Genomic DNA, 26,050 nt, shown 5'->3' on the forward strand with positions numbered 1-26,050 from the left:
TCTTGAAGTTACATAACAAAATTCTTCTCAAAGTCCCTAGTATTTTTTTTTTTTTTTTGTGATTTTGACCTAACTTCAAGAAGACTATTTCTCGTCTGAGCCAGGCCCCTCAGGAGCATGTATCTTCTGAGACAGTGTTGGAGAAAACACCTCTGTGTCTAATTTAACTTGTCATTGGATATCACTGTTGCCCCACACAAATCCATCTGGAACAGAATCTCTTTGGCAATGGTGAACTTTATCCCTAACTCCTCCCCCTGCCTGGGAGTCACAATTTCCTGGCCACAAGCCCAACAACAGTTACTGCAACAACAAACGAGACTAAGAACACAAGCGTAAAATCTTCTCGGGCATTTGTCTGGCCTACAGGTTTATGTAACACTCAAAGTTTGCTTCAACCAAAGAAAAGAAAACGTTACAGGTGCTTTTTGAGGAAACAAATTGAGATTATGAACCAAAAAAATATGTGTGTGTTTACTTAATAAAATAATGGTGTAACAAGAATGGAAACCCTGGAATCGCCTCGACGGCAGTGGGTTTAGTTTTTTGGTTTTTATAACAAGAATTTCTGTCAAAAACCTAACTCAACACCTTTCTCCCCAAACTATCTCTTTTCTATTTCTGCTACTGGCACTCCCATTTTACCATGCAAGCTTAAAATCTAGTTATCTTTTGATCCTTTTCTCTCTCTCAAACACTTTCCATCATCTCTTTTGCCTTCGTTGAAATTTCCAAGTTTCAAGAATCCAGATCTTCCATTCCACCACACTGCTAACAACTTGTCCGGGTCCTCACTAGCTTTACAGCACTTATCTCCCAACTGTTCTCCCCACAGGCTAACAAACTGCCCTTAAGTAGTGGTGTAGTCCACAGACCAATATTGATCTGTGAACATCTGTTATTGATACATGACAAGAAACACGCAGAAATTGTTTTTAGAAACTTCCATGGCAATTTGACAAAGAAATTTTATATCTGTTGAATGTAATAACATATAATGTAGGCTTATATCTTATATGTCTCTTCATTTTTCTAGTAGTTCTTTTTTATTATGTTTTATAATAAGTATCAATTTGAAACAGATTGAAAAATTTGAAAAACTGCTCCTTCATCATAATTTGAGAAGCACTGTCCTAATGTCCAGTTCTAATCATGTCACTCTCCTACTTAATAACCTTTAGTCATTGTTAATTACCTACCGAATAAGAGAACTTACAAATTCTTAGCTCACCAAGGAGTTTAAAAGCTTTCACCATTTTGTCAAAGTCAGTTTTATCTTGTTACTCCACATCATGCTTCATGCACTTTTTGGTTTAATAATGAAAGGCAACTACTGGCTATTAGCTAAACCTGCCCTGAGGCTTTGATTATGCCATTCCCTAGACCTCAAATGGAGCTCTGGGGGCACAGTGGTCAAGTGCTATGGCTGCTAACCGAAAGGTCAGCAGTTCAAATCCATCAGGTGCTCCCTGGAAGCTCTATGGAGTAGTTCTACTCTGTCCTGTAAGGTCGCTATGAGTCGAAATCGACTCAATGGCAACAAGCTTGGTTTTTGGTTTATACCTAAAATGTCCTCCTCGGTTCTCTCTACCTTATTTTCAAGGCCCATCATCCCAAGTGATTTCTTCAAGAAACTATTCTGGCTATTCCACAGACTATGTGACAGTAATGCCTCTGGGTCTCAGATTTTTTTTTTACATAATGAAAGGAATTTTATTAATAACTAAAATGCTATGAAGTTGTGATCCACGTGTGAGATCTGAATATTAATCGCTTATTTTGGCACTTACCACATTTTATCATATACATAAAATACATGAGTAGTTCTCTTATTCTTTACGGGATTGTAAGGTTTGAAGATAAGGGATTTACAGCTTTCCCAACACCTAACATAGGGCCTTGCAACTAGCAGACACAATAGTTAACTAAAAATTAAACTTACACGAAAAACTTAATGGTATTAACGGTTACCAGAAGCCATGGGGAGAAGAGAATGGGGAGTTTCTACTAATAGCTATAAGGTTTCTTCTGGGGGTAATAAAAATATTCTAAAATTAGATACTGGTGTTACACACTGTGAATATACTAAAAACCACTGAATTGCACACTTTAAAAGGTCAAATTTAATGGTATGCAAATTGTATCACCATAAAGCTGTTATTAAAAAAAAAAAATTTTAATGCCAAGACCACCTCCTTCAGTAAAAAGTATGGTTACTGATCTAAAATATTACAGATTAGAATTTCTAATTTATAAAGCTGAGTCTTAAAAACTGAAATTTTATATAAAACACCATGGATATACAGGTACAACGAGAAATAGTTTGGACTAAATTATAAAAGCAAAAGTCATTCAGTAACATTAGTTACTGTTTTCATAACTTCCAGCCAACAACTTCTTACTAATTTGTCTTAACGTTTTCCCTGAGGAACATGCTCAGGAGGGACACATTCTGTTTATCAGATTGTGTGAGGAGAACAGCCTGTGTCTGAAAGCCTGAACACCAAACATGTTATCATTTCTAACATAAAATGTGAATTAATTAAAATATTAATTGTTCTCAAATACTCAATACAAAAAAATTCCAGAGAAAAGAAGAGACTATGAAGGCACACATAGAACAAAACTAAAAGTTGATTAAAATTTAAGAGGCCATCAATTGTCTAAGACTCACCTGTATTACAGACCACTAAGAAAGGGGAGGGTGCCCCAAAATAGTCTAATACAAATTCCACACAAAGCTAGAATACCAAAGGGTCGTATCCATAAGCCCATTGCCGTCAAGTAGATTCCAAGTCATAGCGACCCTAAAGGACAGAGTAGAACTGCTCATAGGATTTCCAAGGGTAAAAGAGAAATTAGTCTACGACAGAGAAGGAGCGCACAGGAAATGTGCACATCTCAGCCTTGACACTGAGTCCAGGGAGGGGCCAAAAAACCTCCTCCTGAGAATCTGAACAAGCCAGTAATAATGTGATTGCCCCCCAGTGACTGACAAAAGCTAATCCTCTCGGAAGAACTCAATTTTAACTGGTGTAGTGCTAGATACAGCCCACTTTCAGTGATGTTCAAATATGGAAAAACGTGCATCTTAATGGTGATAAAATATTAAAGAGTATTGACGATAATGCCTTCTATCTTCCCACCAAAGATTTCGAAGCACATTTAAAGGAGATTCAGCAAAAATGTTTAAGAAAGAGACATTAAAATACCATTCATCTTCAGTCTCAAATGAAGAAACTGAGGTAATGACAGCAGAACTATGGGATGTAACAGAGATGAGCAATGATGAGGAATACACAAATTAAGGGAGAAAACAGACAATATCAGTGCTTCCGAAAATAAGTTTACTGTTCTAATATCTCAGTATAATTAAATACAGGTTTTCCCAAACCCCCTTTTCCTGTTTTCTTCTATATTCCTTTTCACCTTTTCTCCCCAGTATTCTAAAGAACTGTACATAGAAGACAATGTATAAAATATAGCAAAAGCTCAAGGTTGAACACTGTGGGACAGAAATTGAAGAAAATATGATTGTCCATGTTAGTATGAGGACAAATTAACAAATACATTACTCCTATAATGGAAAACATAAGTCAAAACCTAAAATCTAAAAGAAAAGCAAATAATAAAACTCATTTTTGACCTCTTATCTGGAAGACAGCAGCTCCAGTAATAAAGGGCATTCTAAAAACTCTAAAGGGCTAGTTCAGTCATAACACTGTAAGGACTGTGCCCTTTTTTTTCTGCATTACACAACCTAGAACACTTGCATTTTCCCAAAGATGTTCCTTAAATACAGATAAACGAGAACCATTTTATTTACAAAATTTTTAATCAGCAAGTTGAGGAGCTTCAAGTCTCATTCTCCCTCATTCTTATTGTCAAATAATTTACTTAAAATTCAGCCATTTTAAGTGTTAGGTTTGGTGATGTTAACAACAACCACAAATTCATGAGGTAGACTATTTCCTTCACCCTCAAAATTCTTTAGTGTCCTTTTGCGATACCCTCCCCAACCCTGGCCCCAAACAACCACTGATTTGTGGTTTATGTCGCTATAGTTTTTATATCAATGGAATCAAACCTTATGTGGTTTGTGTCTCGCTTCTCTTACTTAGGATAATACTTCTGATTCATCTATGTTGTTGCATGTATCACAATTAGTTCTTTTTATTCCTTAGTAGTATTCCATTGAATAGATATACCACAATTTGTTTATCCATTCTTCAGTTAAGGGTCATTTATGTTGTTTAGCTTTGGGCTATTATACATAGCACTGCTATGAACAGTCACATACAAATATATATGTGCATATGCTTTCATTTCTCCTGGGTAAATACTTAGAAGTGGAATTGCTATGTCATATTGTAAGTATATTTTTAACTTTAAAAGACACAGCCAAAATGGTTTTCTATTTTGCACTCTCATCAGCAAGGCATGAGAGTTCCAGTTGCTCCACATTGTCAGTGGTTTCAGTTTTAGTCATTCCAGTGGGTGTGTCGTGGCCCCACTGTAGTTTTAATTCCTATTTCCTTAATGACTAATGATGTTGAGCATCTTTTCAAATGTTTATTTGCCATATCTTCTTTATGAAGTATCTATTCAAGTATTTTTAAACTGGATTGTTTTATTACTGTGTTATAAGAGTTCTGTACATATTTTAGATACAAGTCATTTATCAGATACATCAGTATTGTGAATATTTTCTCCTAGTTTGTGGCTTGTCTTTTCAATTTCCTAATGATGTCTTTCAAAAAGTAGAGGTTTTTAAAAAAAAAATTGATGAAGCCCAATTTATCAATTTTGTCTTTTACGGGTCATGTTTCTTGTATTTTATATAAGAAATCTCTACCAAATTAAAGGTTGCAAAGATTTTCTACTACATTTTAGTTTTAACTTTGGATTAGGTCTATGATCCATTTTTGCATTATTTTTTTGTGTATGGTGTGAGGTAAGGGCCAAGGTTCATTTTTTTCCACACGAATACCCAATTTTTCCAGCACATCTATTAACAAAAGACTGTCTTTTTACCACTGAATTACCTTGGCCTCATTGCTGAAAATCAGCAGGGCTGAAAATCAATCAATATATGCATGACTTCATGAACTCTCTTCAGTTTCATAATCTATGTCTGTTCTTACACTGACACAACACTGTCTCAATTACCATAGGTTTACAGTCTCAAATATAATTTTTGGTGATTTAACTTTAATAAGAATCTTTTACTATTACTATTAGGGAAATATTTCACAGATACCAAACAGTAACAGACTGTACTAAGCATCAAAATATCACATGTATGAATACTGAATATAGGAATTCTTTTCATCCCCAAACACAAAAACTATCCTTTTATTTTTAAAGATAGCAAAGGAGAATAAAAGCTGATTGACTTCATTTATATGATTCATATACTTCAAATGTACTTGCTCATTACTTACTCAAACAGTACAGGAATTGCCCCAGGGGCTCCTGGAGATAAACCTAATACAAACGACTTCCCAAGAATTTTGGCTACATCTGAGAAAAACAAATTTTCTTAAAATCTACCACCTTTATAAACAAACTATGCATACAAGACTGACACATATACCAGCATCTGTGATAATCCTTATCACAAAAAGTTGTTTAACAACTGCAGATTTGTAGCCAGTGCTGAAAAGAAAGAAAACACACAAACCTAAAGCACATGAAGGATAGTCCTTTCATGAAAAATCTGAAAGGGAAACATTTCCATTTACAATAGCATAGAAGAAAATAAAATATCTACAAATAAATCTAACCAGAGATGTGAAGGGCTTATACAATGAAAACTATAAAACACTGCTGAAAGAGATTAAAGAAGACTTAAATAAATGGAAAGGTGTTCCATGTTCATGGACTGGAAGACATAATATTGTTAAGAAGTCAATACTACCCAAAACAATCTACAGATTCAACACAATCCCAATCAAAATTCCAACAGCCTTCTTTATGGAAATAGAAAAACCAATCCTCAACTTTATACGGAATGGCAAGGGGCCCTGAATAGCTAATGCAATGTTGAAAGAGAAGAACAAAGTAGGAGATCTCACACTTCCTGATTTAAAAAATACCACAGTGTTTTTACTCAAATAATGTGTGTCTTCGAGATTCGTTTGCCAACTATGCCCCCCCACTGCAAAGTATTTTCCTATGGATGTTACGGTCTTTTTTTTTTTTTTTTACAGCAACACATAAAACAAAATTGTCATAGTGGTGCTTATGAAAATACCTCAAAGGGGAGAGCACAGTTGGCAAATAAACATAGAAAGCATGTGTTATTTGCGTAAAAATGCAATATTCAGCTACAGTAATCAAAACAGCCTGGTACTGGTCTAACAACAGACACATTGACCAATGGAATAGAGTTGAGAGTTCCAGAAATAAACCCACACTTCTATGGCCAACTGCTTTTTGACAAGGGTGCTACGGCCATTCAACGGGGAAAAAAGAATCTCTTCAATAAATTGTGCTGGGAAAATTGGATTTCCGCATGCAGAAATGCCTAACACCATACACAAAAACAAATTCAAAATGAATTCAAGAACTAAGTGTGAAAACTAAAATCATAAAATTCTTAGAAGAAAATGCAGGGGCAGTGCCGTCAGCTCTAGTTTTCAACAATGGATTATCTATCATACTAACAAAAGCACAAACAGCAAAAGACAAAATAAATAAATGGGATATCATAAAAATTAAAAACTTTTGTTCATCAAACAACTTTACCAAAAAAGTGAAAAGACAAGCTACCGACTGGGAGAATATCTTCGGAAACCATATAACTGATAAGAATCTAATAACCAAAATATAATAAAACTTCAACAACAAAAAGACAAATAACCCAATCATAAAATGGGCAAAGGACTTGGACATTTCACCAAAGAGGACATTCAAATGGCCACCAGACACGTGAAAAGATGCTCAATATCAATAGCCATCAGAGAAACGAGAAACCATTTCACTCCCAACAGGATGGGTAAGACTTAAAAAAAAGCGGCGGGGGGGCAGAAAATAAACATACGTTGGTGAGGATCTAGGGAAACTGGAACCCTTATCCACTGCTGGTGGGAATCCAAAACGGTACAGCCATTGTGGTAAACAGTGCTGTGGTTCCTCAAAAAACTAAAAATAGAACTATCATATGACCCAGCAATTCCACTCCTAGGTATATGCACAAAAGACTTGAAAATACAGACTCAAAAAGAGACCTATACACCAATGTTCACTGCAGCACTATTCACAACAGCCAAAAGGTGGAAACAACTTAAATGCCCACTGACGGATGAATGGATACACAAAATATGGTGCATACATACAATGGAATACTACTCACCCAGTAGGAGAAATGAAGTCTTAATACATGCTACAGTATGGATGGTGCCTGAAGACATTATGCTGAGCAAAACAAGCCAATCACAAAAGGACAAATATTGTATAACTTCACTTATATGAAAAGGCAAACATATAGAGACCAAAGTTTATTAGCGGTTCCCAGGGGTAGGGAGGGAGGGAGAAAACGGAGGTTAACAGGGGTGGAAAACTCACATTCATAAAGGGTAGGGGCGCACAGCCGATTATTGTAATTGCTGTCTGTAAGTTATACACTTGTAAAAAGCTGAACTGGCAAAAGTTCTGTGATAGATATATTTACAAAAACAAACAAAAAAAGAGTAGCTGCTGAGGCTCCTTATGTGCAGCCAAATACCTCATGGGATTTGGTTCCTTGGTTTGGAGGTTTAGGGTCATGGTTTCATAGGACATGCCTGTTAATTGGCCTAATGTGTTGAGAGCTTCAGTTCTGCCTCCTAGTTCATTACATAGGGCTTGGGGTCTTAAAAGCTTGCAAGCAGCCATCCAAGGCACAACAATTGGTCTCTATTCACCTGGAGTATTACAGGAAAAAGGAGAGTCAGGAATTGAAGGAGGATATGGACTGTGTGGCTAACTGCCTCCATGAACAACTGCCTCCTTTGCAATGAGACCGGAAGAGCTAGTTGGTACCTGGCTACTGTTACTGAACATTTTGATCAAAGATTCCATAGAAGAATACTGATCAAAAGGGGGAAAATGCATAACAATTTCAAATTCTCATGGACTCCAGGCCTTCTGGAGCCATGGAGGGTGAATGAACCCCTGAAAATATTGCCCTGAGATAATCTTTAAACCCTAAACCAAAAAAAAATCCCCTGAAGTCATCTTAAAACCGGTCAATAGTTTACCTAAACTGGAAAAAAAAAAAAAAAAAGTCACACCTTAAGCATTGTGCTTTTTTAAGAACTATCTATTAGGACCCCGGAGTTAATGGTCCCCAGACCTTCTGTTAGCCCCAGACTGGAACCATTCCCAGAGCCAACTCTTCAGACAGGGTTTGGACTAGACTATAAGACAGAAAATGACACTAGTGAGGAGTGAGCTTCTTCACTCAAGTAGACACATGAGACTATGTGGGTGGCTCCTGTCTGGACGGGAGATGAGAATGGCTGAATGGACATGCGAATACACGGCGGAGAGAAGGAGTGTGCTGTCTCATTAGTAGGAGAGCAACTAGGAGTATATAGCAAGGTGTATATAAATTTTTTATATGAGATACTGACCTGATTTATAAGCTTTTACTTAAAAGCACAGTTTAAAAAAACTAAAAAAAAAAAACAGAACTATCTATGTGGGATCAAATTGGCAACAGCAACTCAAAAGATTACCTTGGGGGGCAGTGAGTTTACGTTAATAAAGGAGGATCAACTCAAAAAAGGAAGGTAAGAATAGCTGCAGAACTTGAAGAATGTAATCAATGTCACTACATTTATTCCCACCAAACTGAGCCGTGATGTCATGAGCTGAAAACCCAGGAAAGCCACGGCAAATTGAGACTCTTAAAGATTAGACCATTTTTTAAATATTCAGTTTGTATTCTTGTTTTATTGAATTTGATTTGCGACAGTCAATGGAGTTCTTCAATTTCATGTAAAATTTGAGATTTAGATTTTTTTAAAAGTACTTTCCAAGAGACATACGGGTCAGGTAATGCTTGACAGTCCAGTTCCCTGCCCTACTCTGCCCCAAGTTACAGTAGTTCTTAGAGTGCTTAAATATGACAGACAATAACCCTACCAGGTATTATCCCTCTTCTACAGACAGAAGGAGAAGTTTCTACACATAGAAACCATTCAACTAGTATACGTTTTGCTGTGTATATTCTCAATAACAAATTAAAAAAAAAAAAAAAAGAGTCCTTTCATAATTTTTACATTTAATGGAATCTCAAAATTCTAAGATTTCATAAGAGGTCTAAAATTAGTACAGGATTACTAATACCTATGACTGTTCTCTTTATTTAATAACAAAGTTTAACAATAGCAGTAAAGTGGGCCAATTTTATTTTGATCATAATCAATATATGATTAGGTTAAAATAAATTATAAATGCAATTCTGAAACCACCTTATAATTTCTTGTAAACAAAAAAACTAGAATTAAGAGCTTCCAGAAAAAAATATACATATATAGTGTTTTTAAAGATTTTCTTTGAGGAACCTCTGTCCTATTTACTCAAAGGGAACGTCTCTAAAATTAACCAGGTCTAGTTATAGCTGAAGGCTAGAAATAAGATAATTAGCAGCATGCAGTCATTAACTTAAATGTCACCTACTACAGTAATCACAAAAAAAGAATCAGTAACAGTTCAGACTCTGAAGCATAAGAGAAAATCATATAAAAATAAAAAACTGACAGGACTATTTTACATAGCAAAACAAAAAGAATAGGGAATTCTAAATTATTTTTTTCCTTCACTGTCCAGAAAAGAAACAAAATCACATGCTGCCTTTTTACTCAATCTTTCTCATCATTTTCTAACGGTACAATTTATAAAATACCATGCCTTTGAATTTTAAACTTCAGTCATTTCTATGTAAAATTCCTTGGTGAGCCACCACTGTCTGCTTCTAATCTTCATAAACACTTCCTACTGAACAACATTTTACCACAAGGCAGGGATTCTATCTCACTAAATTCCTATTAAGACTACCCATCCTCAGTGGCACTTTTCAGAACAGCAATACTAACTGCACAGTAGATTGGTTACACATGAGACGCTGTAAGCTTCGAACTAAATTTCTCTCAGTCTCTGCCTCTCCCTCCACGCTCGGTCTGGCAGCGTTGCTTAGTGATCTTCACTCATGACTAGAACACCTCTCCCGGCTGAGAAAGGAGGAGAGAGAATAATAAACTCACTTACCCTTCCTTAGACATTCCCAAAGATCTGCTCCCTCTGGATGAGAATACAGGATCAACAAACAAGCTTCACTGATCCTCTAGAGAACTGTAGCTCATTTGTTAAAGCACAGAGAACCCGGGCCCTGAGAGGCCCAACAAATTCGGGCACAATGCCGAACCCTAACCAGGCAATATCTCGGTGACCAATATCCTCAGCTTTAAAACCTTGAGAACTCAAGGATAATCTCTAAAAAATGGAGAGCAGGAAAAATAACTAATGGCCTGAACTGTTTAAGACTGCCCAGTTTAGGAAGGAGACAATCCAAATGGCAAGTTCCTGTAAAAGACAGGAATCGTTACTGGCAAACACACAGAAAAAGCAAATTTACCCCCTAATGAGGCCCTCCAACAGTACGCAAACAATGCGAGTTTCACAGCATCGAGCTGTCCTAGTTGGCCCAAATCATTTTTAGTTTACTCTGGGACTGGGGCCGGGGGGGGGGGGGGGTGTCAACAGGATAAATAATTTTCTGTTTTAATTATCAGTTTAGTTATTTCCTCCCTTAAAAAATGAAGTACAAAAGAAGGAAGTATTTTTATGCTGATCATATTAAAGGAGGAACCTAAAGTATTTCCACACTGAGGTCTTTTTTTCTGATTTTATTAACTACTTTTAAGGAAAACATCTGTGTTCACAAATATTTTACTCAATCGCTAGAAAAATTCAGCTTATATGAAAAGAGATTTAAGATACTTGGCATATGGGGGATAAATCCAGAACATTCTGAAGGTTTATTTCAAATCTCCGAACATGTTGAGGTTTGAAAGAAAAACATCTGCACATTCCTGCCTTCGGACCAACATAATGCATAGGGATTATGCAACAGGGAAAGAAATAAACAAGTCTGCTAAAGTCTCGGAACACTGGGATGGCAGATAATCATCCTGGTGGTGATTCAAATAAAAAATAAAGTGTACACACCTTAAAGAGACACTACTTCAATTCAAACTTGGATTTTAAAAATCTTTATCCCTTTAAATATTACCTAAATATCTTACCATAAAAGCTTCTATTAGTTAAAATATTTAAATATTCACCAAGGAATTAAAAGCACAGTTAAATACTATAAAATCAAACTAAGATTATTTTTAGTTTATTTAGAAAAGTAGTATGATGTAATGGAAACAGCATGGCCACTGGAATCAGACAGAACTAAATTTAAATACCAGCTATTCTTCTTCCTGGCTATGCAATCCTGAATAAGTTACTTAACCTAAGCCTGAGATTCTTTATAACCCATTGCCAACTAGTTGATTCCGACTCATAGCGACCCTATAGGACAGAGTAAAACTGTCCCCCTGCCACCACCACGCAGGGTTTCCAAGGCTATAATGTTTCCAGAAGCAGGCTGCCACATCTTTCTTCTGTGAAGCGACTGGTGGGTTCAAACCACTGACCTTTTGCTTAGCGGTTGAGCACTTTAGCCACTGCACCACCAGGGCCCCTTCTTTATCTGTAGAAGAGGGATAGTACCTGGTAGGGTTGCTGTCTGTTATATTTAAGCACTCTTAAGAACTACTGCAACTTGGGGCAGAGCAGGGGTGGGGAAATGGATTGTCAAGCATTACCTGGCCAATGTGTCTCTTGGGAAGTACTTTTAAAAAATCCAAATCTCAGGGAAGTGTGCTATCTATCACATTATAGGGATTGCAACTAATGTCGCATGACAGTATGTGTATAAATTTTTGTATGAGAAATTAACTTGGGATGTAAACTTTCCCCTAAAGCACAATTAAAAAAAAAATTCAAATCTCAAATTTTACATGAAATTGAAGGGGCTCTACTGATTGTCTCAAACCAAATTCAATAAATACAAGAATACAAACTGAGTATTTTAAAAATGGTCTGATCCTTAAAAAAGTCTGATCCTTAAGAGTACCAAAATCCTGGTTTTCCTGGATTTTGAGATCATGGCATCACAGCTCAGTGTGGTGGGAATAAACGTAATGACTATTTTTAGGCTTTACTATTTGGCTGGCAACAGGGAACCCAGGGTTGAGAACGGAGAGTGTTGACATGTCATGGGGTTGTTAACCAATGTCATACAACAATGTGTGTACTAACTGTTTGATGAGAAACTAGTTTGTTCTGTAAACCTTCATCTAAAGTTCAATTAAAAAAAAAAAAAGCCAACTTTATGATTTGCAAAGAGAAAGGAAAACAAACATTCTCACTTGAAACCGAGGGCATACACTCATAGGAGCTTCCTGTGCAAAAGATAAGGCTTTTTCTGAAGATGATTAGCTCTTTCAACCTCCATTTATACATTCAAAAACATTTACTAAATATCTATGTGCCAGGTAGTGCTGATACAAAGATAAACATGGCAGTCTTTGATTTTAAGAAGCTCAAAGTCTAGTGGAAGAGGTCTACTCACAAACAGTAATAAAGCAGCGTGTAACTGAAGTCTTTGAGATACATACAACAGAAAGGTCCATCTACGGCCTCTCGACTGAGTCTTACTGGAAAATAGGATGCTCAAGTTGGTTTTTTTAAAGCTGACAGTGTGTTGAGCACTGTATACATCTACTACCTCCTTTAATACTCACAAGAACTATGAGGTAGGAATTATTCCAGTTTCATAGATGAGAAAACAAAGATTTACAGAAGTTAAATACTGTGATTCTAAAGAAATTAAATAGAATAATTCAAAATGCTAACCCGAGGCTTTGGCTCTTAACTACTGTGTTAAAAGGATTAGCAGGTGCTAATCAAGCTAAGGGGGTCCTAAGGGGTGGAAAGCCTGGAAGAGAAAGCATGAACAAAAAGCAAAGACAAAGACATGAAGACATGATGGTGGGTGAAAAAACTAGATGTAGTTCAGAGACGACAGAACATAGAATTTGAGGAACGGAGCAGCTCAAGATGAAAGTGGAAAGATAAGGGTCAGAGTTAAACCAAAAAAACCAAACCCACTGTCATCAAGTTGATTCCAATTCATGGCGAACCTACAGAACAGAGTAGAACTGCCCCATAGGGTTTTCAAGAAGTGCCTGGTAGACTCGAACTACCCACCTTTTGGTTAGCGGCCGTGGCTCTTATAGGGTCTCAAATCCTGTGTTCAAGAACTTAGAATCTATCCTGTAACACACTCTATGTGACACCACTGAAGGGTTTTAAGCAGCGTAATAACATGATTTAAAAAGTGGATGTGAAAAGGACAAGGCTGGAGGCAAGGAATACTGTAGTGGTCCAGGACAGTTAAGATGAGGGCCTAGCCAGATAAGTAAAGCATTACTGAAAGAGAAGAACAAAGTGAGAGGCCTCACATTACCTGATTTTAGAAACCATTATACCACCACAGTAGTCAAAACAGCCTGGTACTGGTACAACAACAGATACATGGACCAATGGAACAGAATTCAGACTCTAGACATAAATCCTTCCATATATGAGCAGCTGATATTTGACAAAGGCCCAAAGTCAGTTAAATAGGGAAAAGAGAGTCTCTTTAACAAATGGTGCTGGCATAACTGGATAGCCATCTGCAAAAAAATGAAACAAGACCCACACCTCACACCATGTACAAAATCTAACTGAAAGTGGATCAAAGACCTAAATATACAATCTAAAACCATGAAGATCATGGAAGAAAAAATAGGGACAACACTAGAAGCCCGAATACATGGCATAAACAGTATAGGAAACATCACTAACAACGCACAAACACCAGAAGAAAAACTAGATAGCTGGGAGCTCCTAAAAATCAAACACCTATGCTCATCCAAAGACTTCATTAAATGAGTAAAAAGATTACCTACAGACTGGGAAGACGGTTTTAGCTATGACATTTCTGATCAGCATCTGATCTCTAAAAATCTACATGATACTGCAAAAACTCAACTACAAAAAAGACAAATAACCCAATTAAAAAATGGACAAAGGATATGAACAGACACTTCAATAAAGAAGACACTCAGGCAGCTAACAGATACATAAGGAAATGCTCACGATCATTAGCCATTAGCAAATCAAAACTACAATGAGATTCCATCTCACTCCAACAAGGCTGGCATTAATCCAAAAAACACAAAATAATAAATGTTGGAGAGACTGGAAACACTTATACACTGCTGGTGGGAATGTAAAATGGTACAGTCATCTTGGAAATCGATTTGGTGCTTTTCCTTAAAAAGCTAGAAATAGAACTACCATACGATCCAGCAATCCCACTCCTTGAAATATAGAGCCTTTACATTAACAGATACATGCACACCCATGTTCACTGCAGCACTGTTTACAATAGCAAAAAGATGGAAGCAACCAAGGCGCCCATCAATGGATAAATGGATAAATAAATGATGGAATATTCACACAATGAAATACTACGCATCGATAGAGAACAATGATGAATCCATAAAACATTTCGTAACATGGAGGAATCTGGAGGGCATTATGCTAAGTGAAATTAGTCAGCTGCAAAAGGACAAATATTGTATAAGATCACTATTATAAGAACTTGAGAAATAGTTTAAACTGAAAAGAAAACATTCTTTCGTGGTTACGAGAGTGGGGAGGGAGGATGGGAGAGGGCCACTCACGAATTAGATAGTACATAAGAACTACTTTAGGTGAAGGGAAAGACAGCACACAATACAGGGGAGGTCAGCACAATTGGACTAAACCAAGAGCAAAGAAGTTTCCTGAATAAACTGAATGCTTCGAAGGCCAGCGTAGCAGGGGCAGGGGTCTAGGGACCATGGTTTCAGGGGACATCTAAGTCAACTGGAATAATAAAATCTAGTAAGAAAACATTCTGCATCCCACTTTGAAGAGTGGCGTCTGGGGTCTTAAACGCTAGCAAGTGGCCGTCTAAGCTGCATCAATTGGTCTCAACCCACCTGGACCAAAGGAGAATGAAGAACACCAAAGACACAGGTAATTATGAGCCCAAGAAACAGAAAGGGTCATATAAACCAGAGACTACATCAGCCTGAGACCAGAAGAACAAGATGGTGCCCGGCTACAACCAATGACTGCCCTGACAGGGAACATAAGAGAACCCCTGAGGGAACAGGTGAGGAGTGGGATGCAGACCTCAAATTCTCGTAAAAAGACCAGACTTAACGGTCTGAGACTAGAAGGACCCCAGAGGTCATGGTCCCTAAACCTTCTGTTAGCTCAAGACTGGAACCATTCCCAAAGCCAACTCTTCAGACAGGGATTGGACCGGACTATGGGATAGAAAATGATACTGGTGAGGAGTGAGCTTCCTGGATCAAGAAGAAACATGAGACTATGTGGGCAGCTCCTGTCTGGAGGGAGATGAGAGGGCGGAGGGGGTCAGAAGGTGGCTGAATGGACATGAAAATAGAGAGTGGAGAGGAGTGTGCTGTCTCATTAGGGGAAGAGCACATATAAATTTTTATATGAGAGACTGACTTGATTTGTAAACTTTCACTTAAAGCACAAGTTAGGGGAAAGAAAAAAAAAAAAAGATGAGGACCTGGACTAGGGCAGTACTATCAGGAATAAAAAGAAAAGTCAGAATCTAGAAATGATTAGGAGATTCACATTAAAGTGTGTGTGTGCATGTGCCATGTTTGAGCCCACTGCTGCAGCCACCGTATCAATCCATCTCCCCATTTTCTGGATCTATAGTAGTCATATTCAGAGATGCTTTAACTTCCTAAGGCATATAGAAACAATTAAAATCCTCTTTTAAAAAGCTTTCAAAAGGAGGCAGCTGGAAATAGAGGCAACACTGTAATTCAGGTTTTTTCACTCTCAGACCAAAATTCATTATACATCTCCAAAGCTGTCTCAAGCCTCCACTAGATGTAACATCAACTATTTCTCAAGACTCTTCTTTTCAAACAAGATAATTTGTACCAAATTTCCCACTGAAGACTGAAGAAAGCTGGAAGAAACATTTTTTTTTAATTTTCTGAAAATCATGAAGATAATTATATTAAAGAATTACCAAACCAGTATCTGAGAAAGATTAAAATTCAAACATGAGGCCCAAAATCATAGGCATTTTCTGATGCAGAAAAAACTGAGTGGCACCTTTGACAGCTTCAAAGGGTCAGAGCGTACAAATGTTGAAGTCTAGGGCCTGCCAAACACCCTGTTCTGTTGGTTGACGATCCAAAGGGCCACACACTAGAAGTGAATGAAACAGAAGCAAACCAGTCCCCCCATGGACTTCAGTCCTGCTTCAAGTCTTCTAGAATGCCCAGAATAATATCAAATCCTGAAACTGGATTAAGATGACTATCAGATGGCTAGTGCCCCCAGATGCCTGACAGATAGAACATTATTCCAGACTTCAAATTATCTTTATGAATAATTTTTAAAATGTACTGCACAGTACCCAAAGATAAGTACACATATGACTCAACAAGACAATATGAATAACTGGCAAGAAGCACAGACAACCACAACAGGAACATCACATACCGCAGAAATCCAATGCGGACTGTAAAATCTCTATGCTTCCTCTGGTCGAGGAGGTTAAAGCTAAGATTTAAATGTTTAATATTAAAGTTAAAACTATAAAAAGTGACACAGCAAATTTGAAAAAAATAATCCCAAAGTAAATTTCTGAAATTGACAAATTATAAAATCAAAATTAAGAATTTGATGAAAAGATTTAGCAGATCAGACCCACTGAAAAGAGAATTAGTAAACTGGAAGGCTGTTGTTGTTAGGTGCCGTTGAGTCAATTCTGACTCACGGGGGCCCCATGTGTACAGAGTCGAAGGGCTCCATAGGATTTTCGAGGCTGTGACCTTTCAGAAAATCCACAGGCCTGTATTCTGAGACACCTCTGGGTGAGTTTGAAACACCAAAAAACCTTCCAGAATGTGACACTGAGAGGAAAAAAAAGATGAAAAATACAAAAGAAAGGTAAGAGAAGTAGGATAAGGTGTGGAAGGCTAATGCATGCCTATTAGAGTTTCAGAAGAGGAGGAGAGAATGAGGCTAGGACAACAAATGAAAAGATAATGACTGAGGATTTTACAAAACGAATTACAGACAAGTACAGATATTGAGAAGTTAAATAAATTCCAAGCAGGATAAACAAAAAGAAATCCAAAGTTGGTTACCTACCAACTTTGGGAGGAACATGGGAGGCAGTAACACTTATGCCTTTTGCATAGTTTTACCTTTTGAAATTTAAACATAGTTACCATATGCCCCAAAAATTCCACTCCTAGGTGTATGCCCACGAGACGTGAAAACACATGTCCACACAAAAACGTGCACCCGAATGTTCAGTGCAGCATTATTCCTAATAGCCAAAAACTGGAAACAATCCAAATGTCCACCAACAGATAAATGAATAAAACAAAATGTGGTATACAATGGCATACTATGGGGGCGGGGGAGGAATGATGTACTGATACATGCTACAATATGGATGAACTCTGAAAACATTATGCTAGAAGCCAGAAACATATAACACATATTATGATAAAAGGCCACATATTCTACGACTCCATTTATATGAAATGTCCAGAGTAAGTACATCCACAGACACAAAAAGTAGACTACTGGCTGCCAGGTTTCGGGGGGGCAGGAGGGAGTAAAGAATGGGAAGTAACTACTAATGGGTACAGGAGTTTCTTTTTAGGGTAATGAAAATGTATGAGGATTAGATAGTGGTGATGGTTACACAATCTCGTCAACAGACTAAAAGCCACTGAATTATACACTTCAAATTTATGTTATGTGAATTGTATCTCAATAACGTATATGGAGCCCTGGGGACATAGTAGTTAACAGCGTGGCTGCTAACCAAAAGGTTGGCAGTTTAAATCCACCAGCAGCTCCTTGGAAACCCTATGGGGGCAATTCCACTCTAGGGTCGCTATGAGTCAGAGTCGACTAAGTGGCAATAGGTTTTATATATATATTTTTATAACTTATATATACACATAACTTCTGCAAAACAATTTTAAAAAAAGATAACCCAACTGGCAAACAATTTGAATAGGTAAGTCACAGAGGATATCCAAATGGCTAGTTAGTATATGAAGAGGTAGTCAACCTAATAACTAATAATAAAAATGCAAATTAGAAGCCACTAGATAATATGCCAGAATACCTTCTAAATCACAAATAGACAACATTTACTCTAAACCAAAGGCCAGAAGGTAAAAGGGGGCAGGGAAGCTATATTAATGGAAACAGAACAACCAGAACGAAAATAATGAGAATGTTAACACACTGAAAAACGTAACCAATGTCTCTGAAAAATCTGTATAGACACTGTTAAATGGGAACCTCATTTGCTGTGTAAACTTCTACCAAAAACACAATATCATTTAAAAAATATATATATATATATATACACACAGAAGTCAAAAGACTAATATTAAAGTTGGCGAGGTTGCTCTCATACATTGTTGTATTTTAAATCAGTGCAACCACTTGGGAATATTATTTTGGATTATCTCCTAAAACTAAACACATTCTTAATCTATGGTGCAGAAATTCCATTCCTAGGTAGAAACCAAGAGATATTAGTGCATATATGTACCAAAAAAGTTTAAGAATGTTTATAATGGCATTATTTTTTCAAAATTAAAATACAGAAAAATTGACCTTTGGGATGTACATTTCTATGAATTTTAACACATTTCTATATTCGTGTAATAACCATCACCCTGAAAAACTAGAATCAAAACAGTTCCATCACCCTGAAAAACTCTGCTATCCCTGTGTAGTCACACAAACACCCTCACTCCTAATTCCTGGTACCCGCTGATCTGTTCGCCATTGTTTGTTTCATCTTCTTAAGAATGTCACACAAATGGAATAATACAGTATGTAATCTTTTGAGACTAGCTTCTTTAACTGAGAACTATAGCTCTGAGAGTCACCCAAGCTGTTACATATATCAGTAGTTAATTCCTTTTTCCTGGGAGAAAAAAAAACCCAAGACCAACAAGTTGATTCTGACTCACAGCAATCCTATAGAACAGAGTCAAACTGTCCCGTAGGGTTTCCAAGAGCGGCTGGCGGATTTGAACTGCCAACCTTTTGGTTGGCAGCCGTAGTTCTTAACCACTCCACCACCAGGGATCCATCAACAGTTCATTCCTTTTTCCTGAATAGTATTCCATAAGATAGATGTACCACATTTTTTTTTTTTTTTAATGCATTCACTAGATGAAGGACATCTGAGCCATTTCCAGGTTTTAGTAATTAGGAATGGAGGTGCTATAAACATTTGTGTACCATTTTTTGTGTGAGCATTAAGTTTTCATTTCTTAGGATAAATATCTAAGAGTGGGGCTGCTGGATCATATGGTAAATCTGTATAACTTTATATAAAACTGTCAAACTGTTTTCCAGAATGGCTATACCATATTGCCTTTCCACCAGCAACGTATGAGCTTCCAGTTGTTCTACATCCTTAGCAACGCTTAGTATCATCACCACTCTTTCCAGCCTTTGGAACAGGCATATAGTGGCACCTCATCATGGTTTTAATTTGCATGGTCCTAATGGCTAATGATGTTAAATATCTTTTCATGTGCTTATATGCATCTGTACATCCTTTTTTAGTGACATGTCTTTTGTCCATATCTTAATTGTGTTGTTTTTATATTCTTGAATTTTAAGTTTTTCATATATTTGGGATATAAGTTATTTTATTAAATATATGATTTACAAATATTTTCTCTCAGTCTGTAGCAGCTTTATTCTTCATAGGTAAAAACTGAGGGGAGGAGGAACAAATGCTATCAAGAGAAAATAGACAAATAAATTGTATCATATTGATACAATGGAATACCACACAGCAATAAAAATGAACAAATAACTGATACATGCAATAACATGATGAATCTATCTCTCAGACATTATGTTGAATAAAAGAAGCCACACAAAAAAAGAATCCCTTAAGGTAAAACATATTATCTAGATATTAATAACATTTCCTCAATGTTTCCTATTATAGGATTTCATTAAATCTGAGATTTGCTCTCTTTCGTTCTTTCTTTTCCATGCCACCACCATCATCACCACAACTACTTTTCTTTTTCATTTTACTGTTAGGTAGAGCTATAGTTTTTAGAAGAAGCATAGAGAGAAAAGAGCACAGAAACAAAGTAGGAATGTTTTAGGATCCAATAACTTCTTTTGGGAGTCTCTGGCGATGCAAATGGTTAATATGCTCAGCTGCTAACCAAAAGGTTGGAGTTTTGAGTCCACCCAGAGGTGCCGTAAAAGAAAAGTCTGAGAATCTACTTCCAAAAAAAATCAGCCATTGAAAACCCTATGGAGCAGTGTTAAGCTGACACACATTAGGTTACCATGAGTCGGAGTCTACGGTAACTGGTGTTATTTGGGGGCAAAAGTGGTTCAGTGGTAGAATTCTTGACTTCCATGTGGGAGACCTGGGTTTGATTCCCAGCCAGTGGACCTCACGCACAGGCACAAACTCTCTATCAGTGGGGGTCTGCATGTTGCTGTGATGCTGAACAGGTTTCAGCGGAGCATCCAGACTCAGGCAAATTTAGAAGGCCTAGCAATCTACTTCTAAAACTCACCCAATATAACTGACTTGTTTTGTAAACTTTCACTTAAAGGACAGTAAAAATTGAAAAAAAAAAAATCACCCTATGGATCATAACAGTTTAATTCACAACCATCATGGGCATGGCGCAGGACCAGGCACTGTTTCATTCCACTGTGATTAGGGTCGCCCTGAATTGGAGGCCAACTCAATGGCAGCTAACAACAACAACAAAAACCTTCTTTTAAACAATAAAGTCTAGGAAACTTGTAGTCCATAAAGTACAATCACTGCATATTATGAAGAGCAACTTGTATCTAAAATAGACAATGAATGTATGTAAGAAAAGGTTGAATAAAACTGAAATAAAATTTTTAATTAATTAAACTTTGTTTTGAGATAATTATAGCTTCACATGAAGAAGTAAGAGATAATACAGAGAGATCTCCTGTACTCTTTATTCAGTTTCTCCCAATAACATAAATGTAATACAATATCACAACAGTGAAATTGACATTAATATAATTCACCAATCTTATTCAGATTTTACCACTTTTACATGTACTCATTTGTGTGTAATTAGTGTGTGTGAGTTTGTATGTGTGTAGATTTATGTAACCACCATCAATCAAGATACAAAACAGTTCCATCGCTACATGGATCCCTTATGCTACCATTTTATAGCCATACTCATCTCCCTCCACTCACCCCATCCTAACCCCTGGCAACCATTAATCTGTCCTCAATCTCCATAATTTTGTCATTTCAAGAATGTTACAGAAATGAAACTACACAGTATGTAACCTTTAGAGATTGGCTTTTTTTTATTCAACATAATTTTCTTGAGATCCATCCAAGGTGTCGTACATATCAGTAGTTCATTCTTTTTTACTGCTGAATAGTATGCCATGGATAGAATGTTTTCAGGAGAAATAAACAGGCTAAAAATAATCTTACCAGGCCCTGAATCCTCACTTGTCATTGCCTGGCAATGTGAAACACCAATAAAGGCATTAGAATGACATATTAACAAAAAAAAAACAACATATTTCTGATACTCTAGCTCACACTTCTTATTCTGACAAGTTAATACTCCATCTACACATTATTAAAGGAGCATGGCTCCTCAGCATTCCTGAGGACCTATATTTTCCACCCAATTTTCAACTTATAAAAAGGCTATTCCTTGTGTTCACCAAAGAACTTTATCAACAGTGAAAAAACAACCTAGTGATTGGGAGAGATTTTTCAGGAACCATATATCCATCCAATAAGGATCTAATATCCAAAATATATATTTTTAAAAAAGTCTTCAACTTAACAAATAAACAACCCAATCAAAAAATGGACAAAGCCTGTGAGCAGCCATCTAGGATATCCCACAGGTCTCACTCCTTTTGGAGCAAGGAAGAATGAAGAAAACTAAAGAGACAAGGGAAAGATTAGTCCAAAGGACTAATGGACCACAGCCACCATGGCCTCCACCAGGCTGAGTCCAGTACAGCTAGATGGTGCCCGGCTACCACTACCGACTACTCTGACAGTGATCAGAATAGATGGTCCTGGACAGAGTTGGAGAAAAATGTAAAACAAAATTCTACCTCACAAAAAAAGACTAGATTTACTGGCCTGATAGAGACTGGAGAAACACCAAGAGTATGGCCCCTGGACACTCTTTTAGCTCAGTAATGAAGTCACTCCCAAGGTTCACCCTTCAGTCAAAGATTAAGACAGGCCCATAAAACAAAATGAGACTAAAAGGACACAACAGCCCAGGATTAAGGACTAGAAGGCTGGAAGGAACAGAAAAGCTGGTAATAAGGAACACAAGGTGGAGAAGGGAGAGTGTTGACATGTCGTGGAGTTGTTACCCAATGTCATAAAACAATATGTATACTAACTGTTTAAGGAAAATAGTTTGTTCTGTAAACTTTCATCTAAAATACAATTAAGAAAAAAAAATGGGCAAAGGACCTGAACAGACATTTCACTAAAGAGGATATTCAAATGGCCAACAAGCACGTAAAAAGATGCTCAACATCTTTAGTTGTTAAAAATCAAATTCATTTGGGGACCATGGTTTCAGGGGACATCTAAGTCAATTGGCATAATAAAACCTATTAAGAAAACATTCTGCATCCCACTTTGGAGAGTGGCATCTGGGGTCTTAAACACTAGTAAGCAGCCATCTAAGATGCATCAATTGGTCTCAACCCACCTGGACCAAAGGAGAATGAAGAACACCAAAGACACAAGGTAACTATGAGCCCAAGAGACAGAAAGGGACACATAAACCAGAGACTACATCAGCCTGAGACAAGAAGAAATAGATGGTGCCCGGCTACAACCATGACAAGAAACACAACAGAGAACCCCTGAGGGAACAGGCGAGCAGTGGGATGCAGACCTCAAATTCTCGTAAAAAGACCAGACTTAACGGTCTGACTGAGACTAGAAGGACCCTGGAGATCATGGTCCCCAGACCTTCTGTTAGCCCAAGACTGGAACCATTCCCAAAGCCAACCCTTCAGATAGGGATTGGACTGGGCTATGGGATAGAAAATGATACTGGTGAAGACTGAGCTTTCTGGATCAAGTAGACACATGAGACTATGTGGGCATCTCCTGTCTGGAGGGGAGATGAGAGGACAGAGGGGTCAGAACCTGGCCGAATGGACACAAAAAGAGAGAGTGGAGTGAAGGAGTGTGCTCATTCGGGGGAGAGCAACTTGGAGTATACAGCAAGGTGTATATAAATTTTTGTACGAGAGACTAACGATTTGTAAACTTTCACTTAAAGCGTGATAAAAATTTTTTTAAAAAAATCAAATTCATAAAAAACTGTTGCCATCGAGTAGATTCAACTCACAGTGACCCTATAGGACAGAGTAGAACTGCTTTATAGGGTCTCCAAGGTTGTAATCTTTATGGAAGCAGACTGCCACATCTTTCTCCTGTGGCTGGTGGGTTCAAACCACTGACCTTTCAGTTAGCAGCTGAGCACTTAATCTCTGAGCCATCAGGGCTCCTCCCATTAAAAGGTGCAAATCAAACACTACAATGAGACACCACCTTGCCCCGATTAGAATGGTAATGATTAATAAAAACGGAAAACAACAAGTGTTGGCAAGGTTATGGAGAAACTGGAACCCTCATCCATTGTTGGTGAGAATGTAAATGGTTCACGTGCTGGGGAAAACAGTTTGATGGCTCCTCAAAATGTTGAAATAGAACTACCGTATGACCCATCAATCCCAATCCTAGGTACACAACCAGAAGAAGTGAAAGCAGGAACACAAATAGAATTCTATACGCCAATGTTCACTGCAGCACTTTTCACAAAGCCAAAAGGTGGAAATCAACAGATGAATGGATAAAACAAAATGTGGTATATATACACATAATAGGATATTACTGAGACATCTAGAGAAATGAAGTCCTGATGCATACCACAACACGGAGGAACCTAGAAAACGCTATGCTGAATGAAATAAGTCGGTTACAAAAAGGACAAATACTGTATGATCTCACTTACGTGAAACAAGCAAATACTATACAGAAACCAAAGCTAATTAGTGGTTACAGGGGTGGGAAGGAAGGGGAAAAGGGAAATTTTTCCTTAGGGATCACTGAGTTTATGTTAATGGTGTGGAATAATTTGGAAATGGAGAGCAATAATGTTTGCACAACATGAAGAATATAATCAACGTCACTGAATTATACATGTAGAAATTGTTGAAGTGGCAAATGTTTTCCTGTATATATTTTCACCACAATAAAAACACAAAGACTGTGGAAATCTTAACAATTTATCCATTTGAATATTCGTATTTGCACTAAAATGACAGATTATTCAGCTTGATTGATGATATAACTTAAAAGCTGAATGACATTCACGTGATATTCGCAAGTGGTAAGGGAAAGAAATTAAAATTTACCAGTCTGGCTGTCTCTGCATATAATCTGATTCCCACTTTTAATTTGAGATTAAAAAAAAAAATTTACCATAAACCCTTCTAACTCTACCAGCATGCCAAGCCACATGTACAACACAATAACTCTACATGTATGTACACAGATTCCTTCTACTTCATAAACAAGTATAACCAATTTACTCTGATTTGAGAAGAAACTGTTATTTAATGTTTAAATAAAGACTAGCATGGCTTTGGAGACCTAAATTCCAATTAAAAAAATCTGAGATATGTATATGAAGAACTAAAAACAAAGTGATACAATTTTTCAAAACAAGTGCAAGACTGGTTAATCAAAAATTCAAAAGCCCAGTTACTTATCAAAATTCAGTTTAACATGATAAATACCACTGCTAAATTCACAGGCTGTGTTCATAAAGAAAAAAACCACTTCACTGTCTTACAAAAACACTGGCTGTACTATAATCATCAGAATTTTAAAACGGTAAAACCAAATACCTGACTTCCGCATCCTGGGCACAGTCACCATGGAGGGCAGATGAAAAATCCAGTTGTTCCATTCTTGTATTTAGCAAATACAAATTTTGATTTATAGTGATAACTATCAGATTCTAGGTGTTAAACAAGAACTATTCAAAAGTACTTTTCTAGCCTGCCTCCTTCAAGCCACTAAGACATCTGCACAGCTCAGTCTATTTCCTGGCCAATTAGCAAAACATATTCCAATAAAGGGTTTGGCCCAATGACTATTCTCAACCAAGAACACTCAACAACTACAATAAGGAAAGGGAGGAGGAAACAACAGTCATACATTCTTAAGGCCAGTTTCTTAATTATGACACAGGACCTTCATTTCCATATTGAAACTGAGAAGACTAAGAGTAAAGCAAGAAAAAATTTGGATGTTAGATATTTATATACTTAACTAAGAATATTTAACTTCTTTGAAAAGGGAATTCTAAAGCATTACATGCGTACAGTTTATGATAAATGATCATGAGAGTCTGCCTAATTTAACCAGTAATAAGTTACCACCTCAAATAAATGTCTTTAATAACAAACCCTGGTGGAACTGTAAAATGGTACAGCTACTGTGGAAAACAGCTTGGCAGTTCCTCAAAAAAGTTAAACATAGAATTACCATATGACCCGGCAATTCTACTTCTAGGTATATACCCAAAAGAGTAGAAAGCAGGGACTCAAACAGATACTTGTAGACTGACGTTCATTGCAACATTATTCACAACAGCCAAAATGTTGAAACAACCCAACCGTCCATTAACAGATGAATGGATAAACAAAATGTGGTATACGCATACAATGGAATATTATTTAGCCATAAAGAAAA

General features: G+C 37.1%; 1 protein-coding gene across 4 annotated transcripts in view; it reads right to left on the reverse strand.

The window, feature by feature from the left end:
* NT5C2 (5'-nucleotidase, cytosolic II) overlaps window positions 1-26,050 on the reverse strand; it is a 91,956-nt gene that overhangs the window by 46,645 nt on the left and 19,261 nt on the right. Inside the window, exon 1 of one of the 4 annotated variants that reach the window (XM_049855944.1) lies at window positions 10,258-10,712. The exons of the other annotated variants lie outside the window; for them this stretch is intronic. Within the exon in view, the coding sequence (XP_049711901.1) occupies window positions 10,258-10,271 (14 nt within the window). The 5' untranslated portion in view covers window positions 10,272-10,712. Of the gene's footprint in view, window positions 1-10,257; window positions 10,713-26,050 lie in introns of those variants that run through there. 4 annotated transcript variants of the gene reach the window in all.

The sequence above is a fragment of the Elephas maximus genome, chromosome 16 (assembly GCF_024166365.1).
Source record: "Elephas maximus indicus isolate mEleMax1 chromosome 16, mEleMax1 primary haplotype, whole genome shotgun sequence".
Lineage (NCBI taxonomy): Eukaryota > Metazoa > Chordata > Mammalia > Proboscidea > Elephantidae > Elephas > Elephas maximus.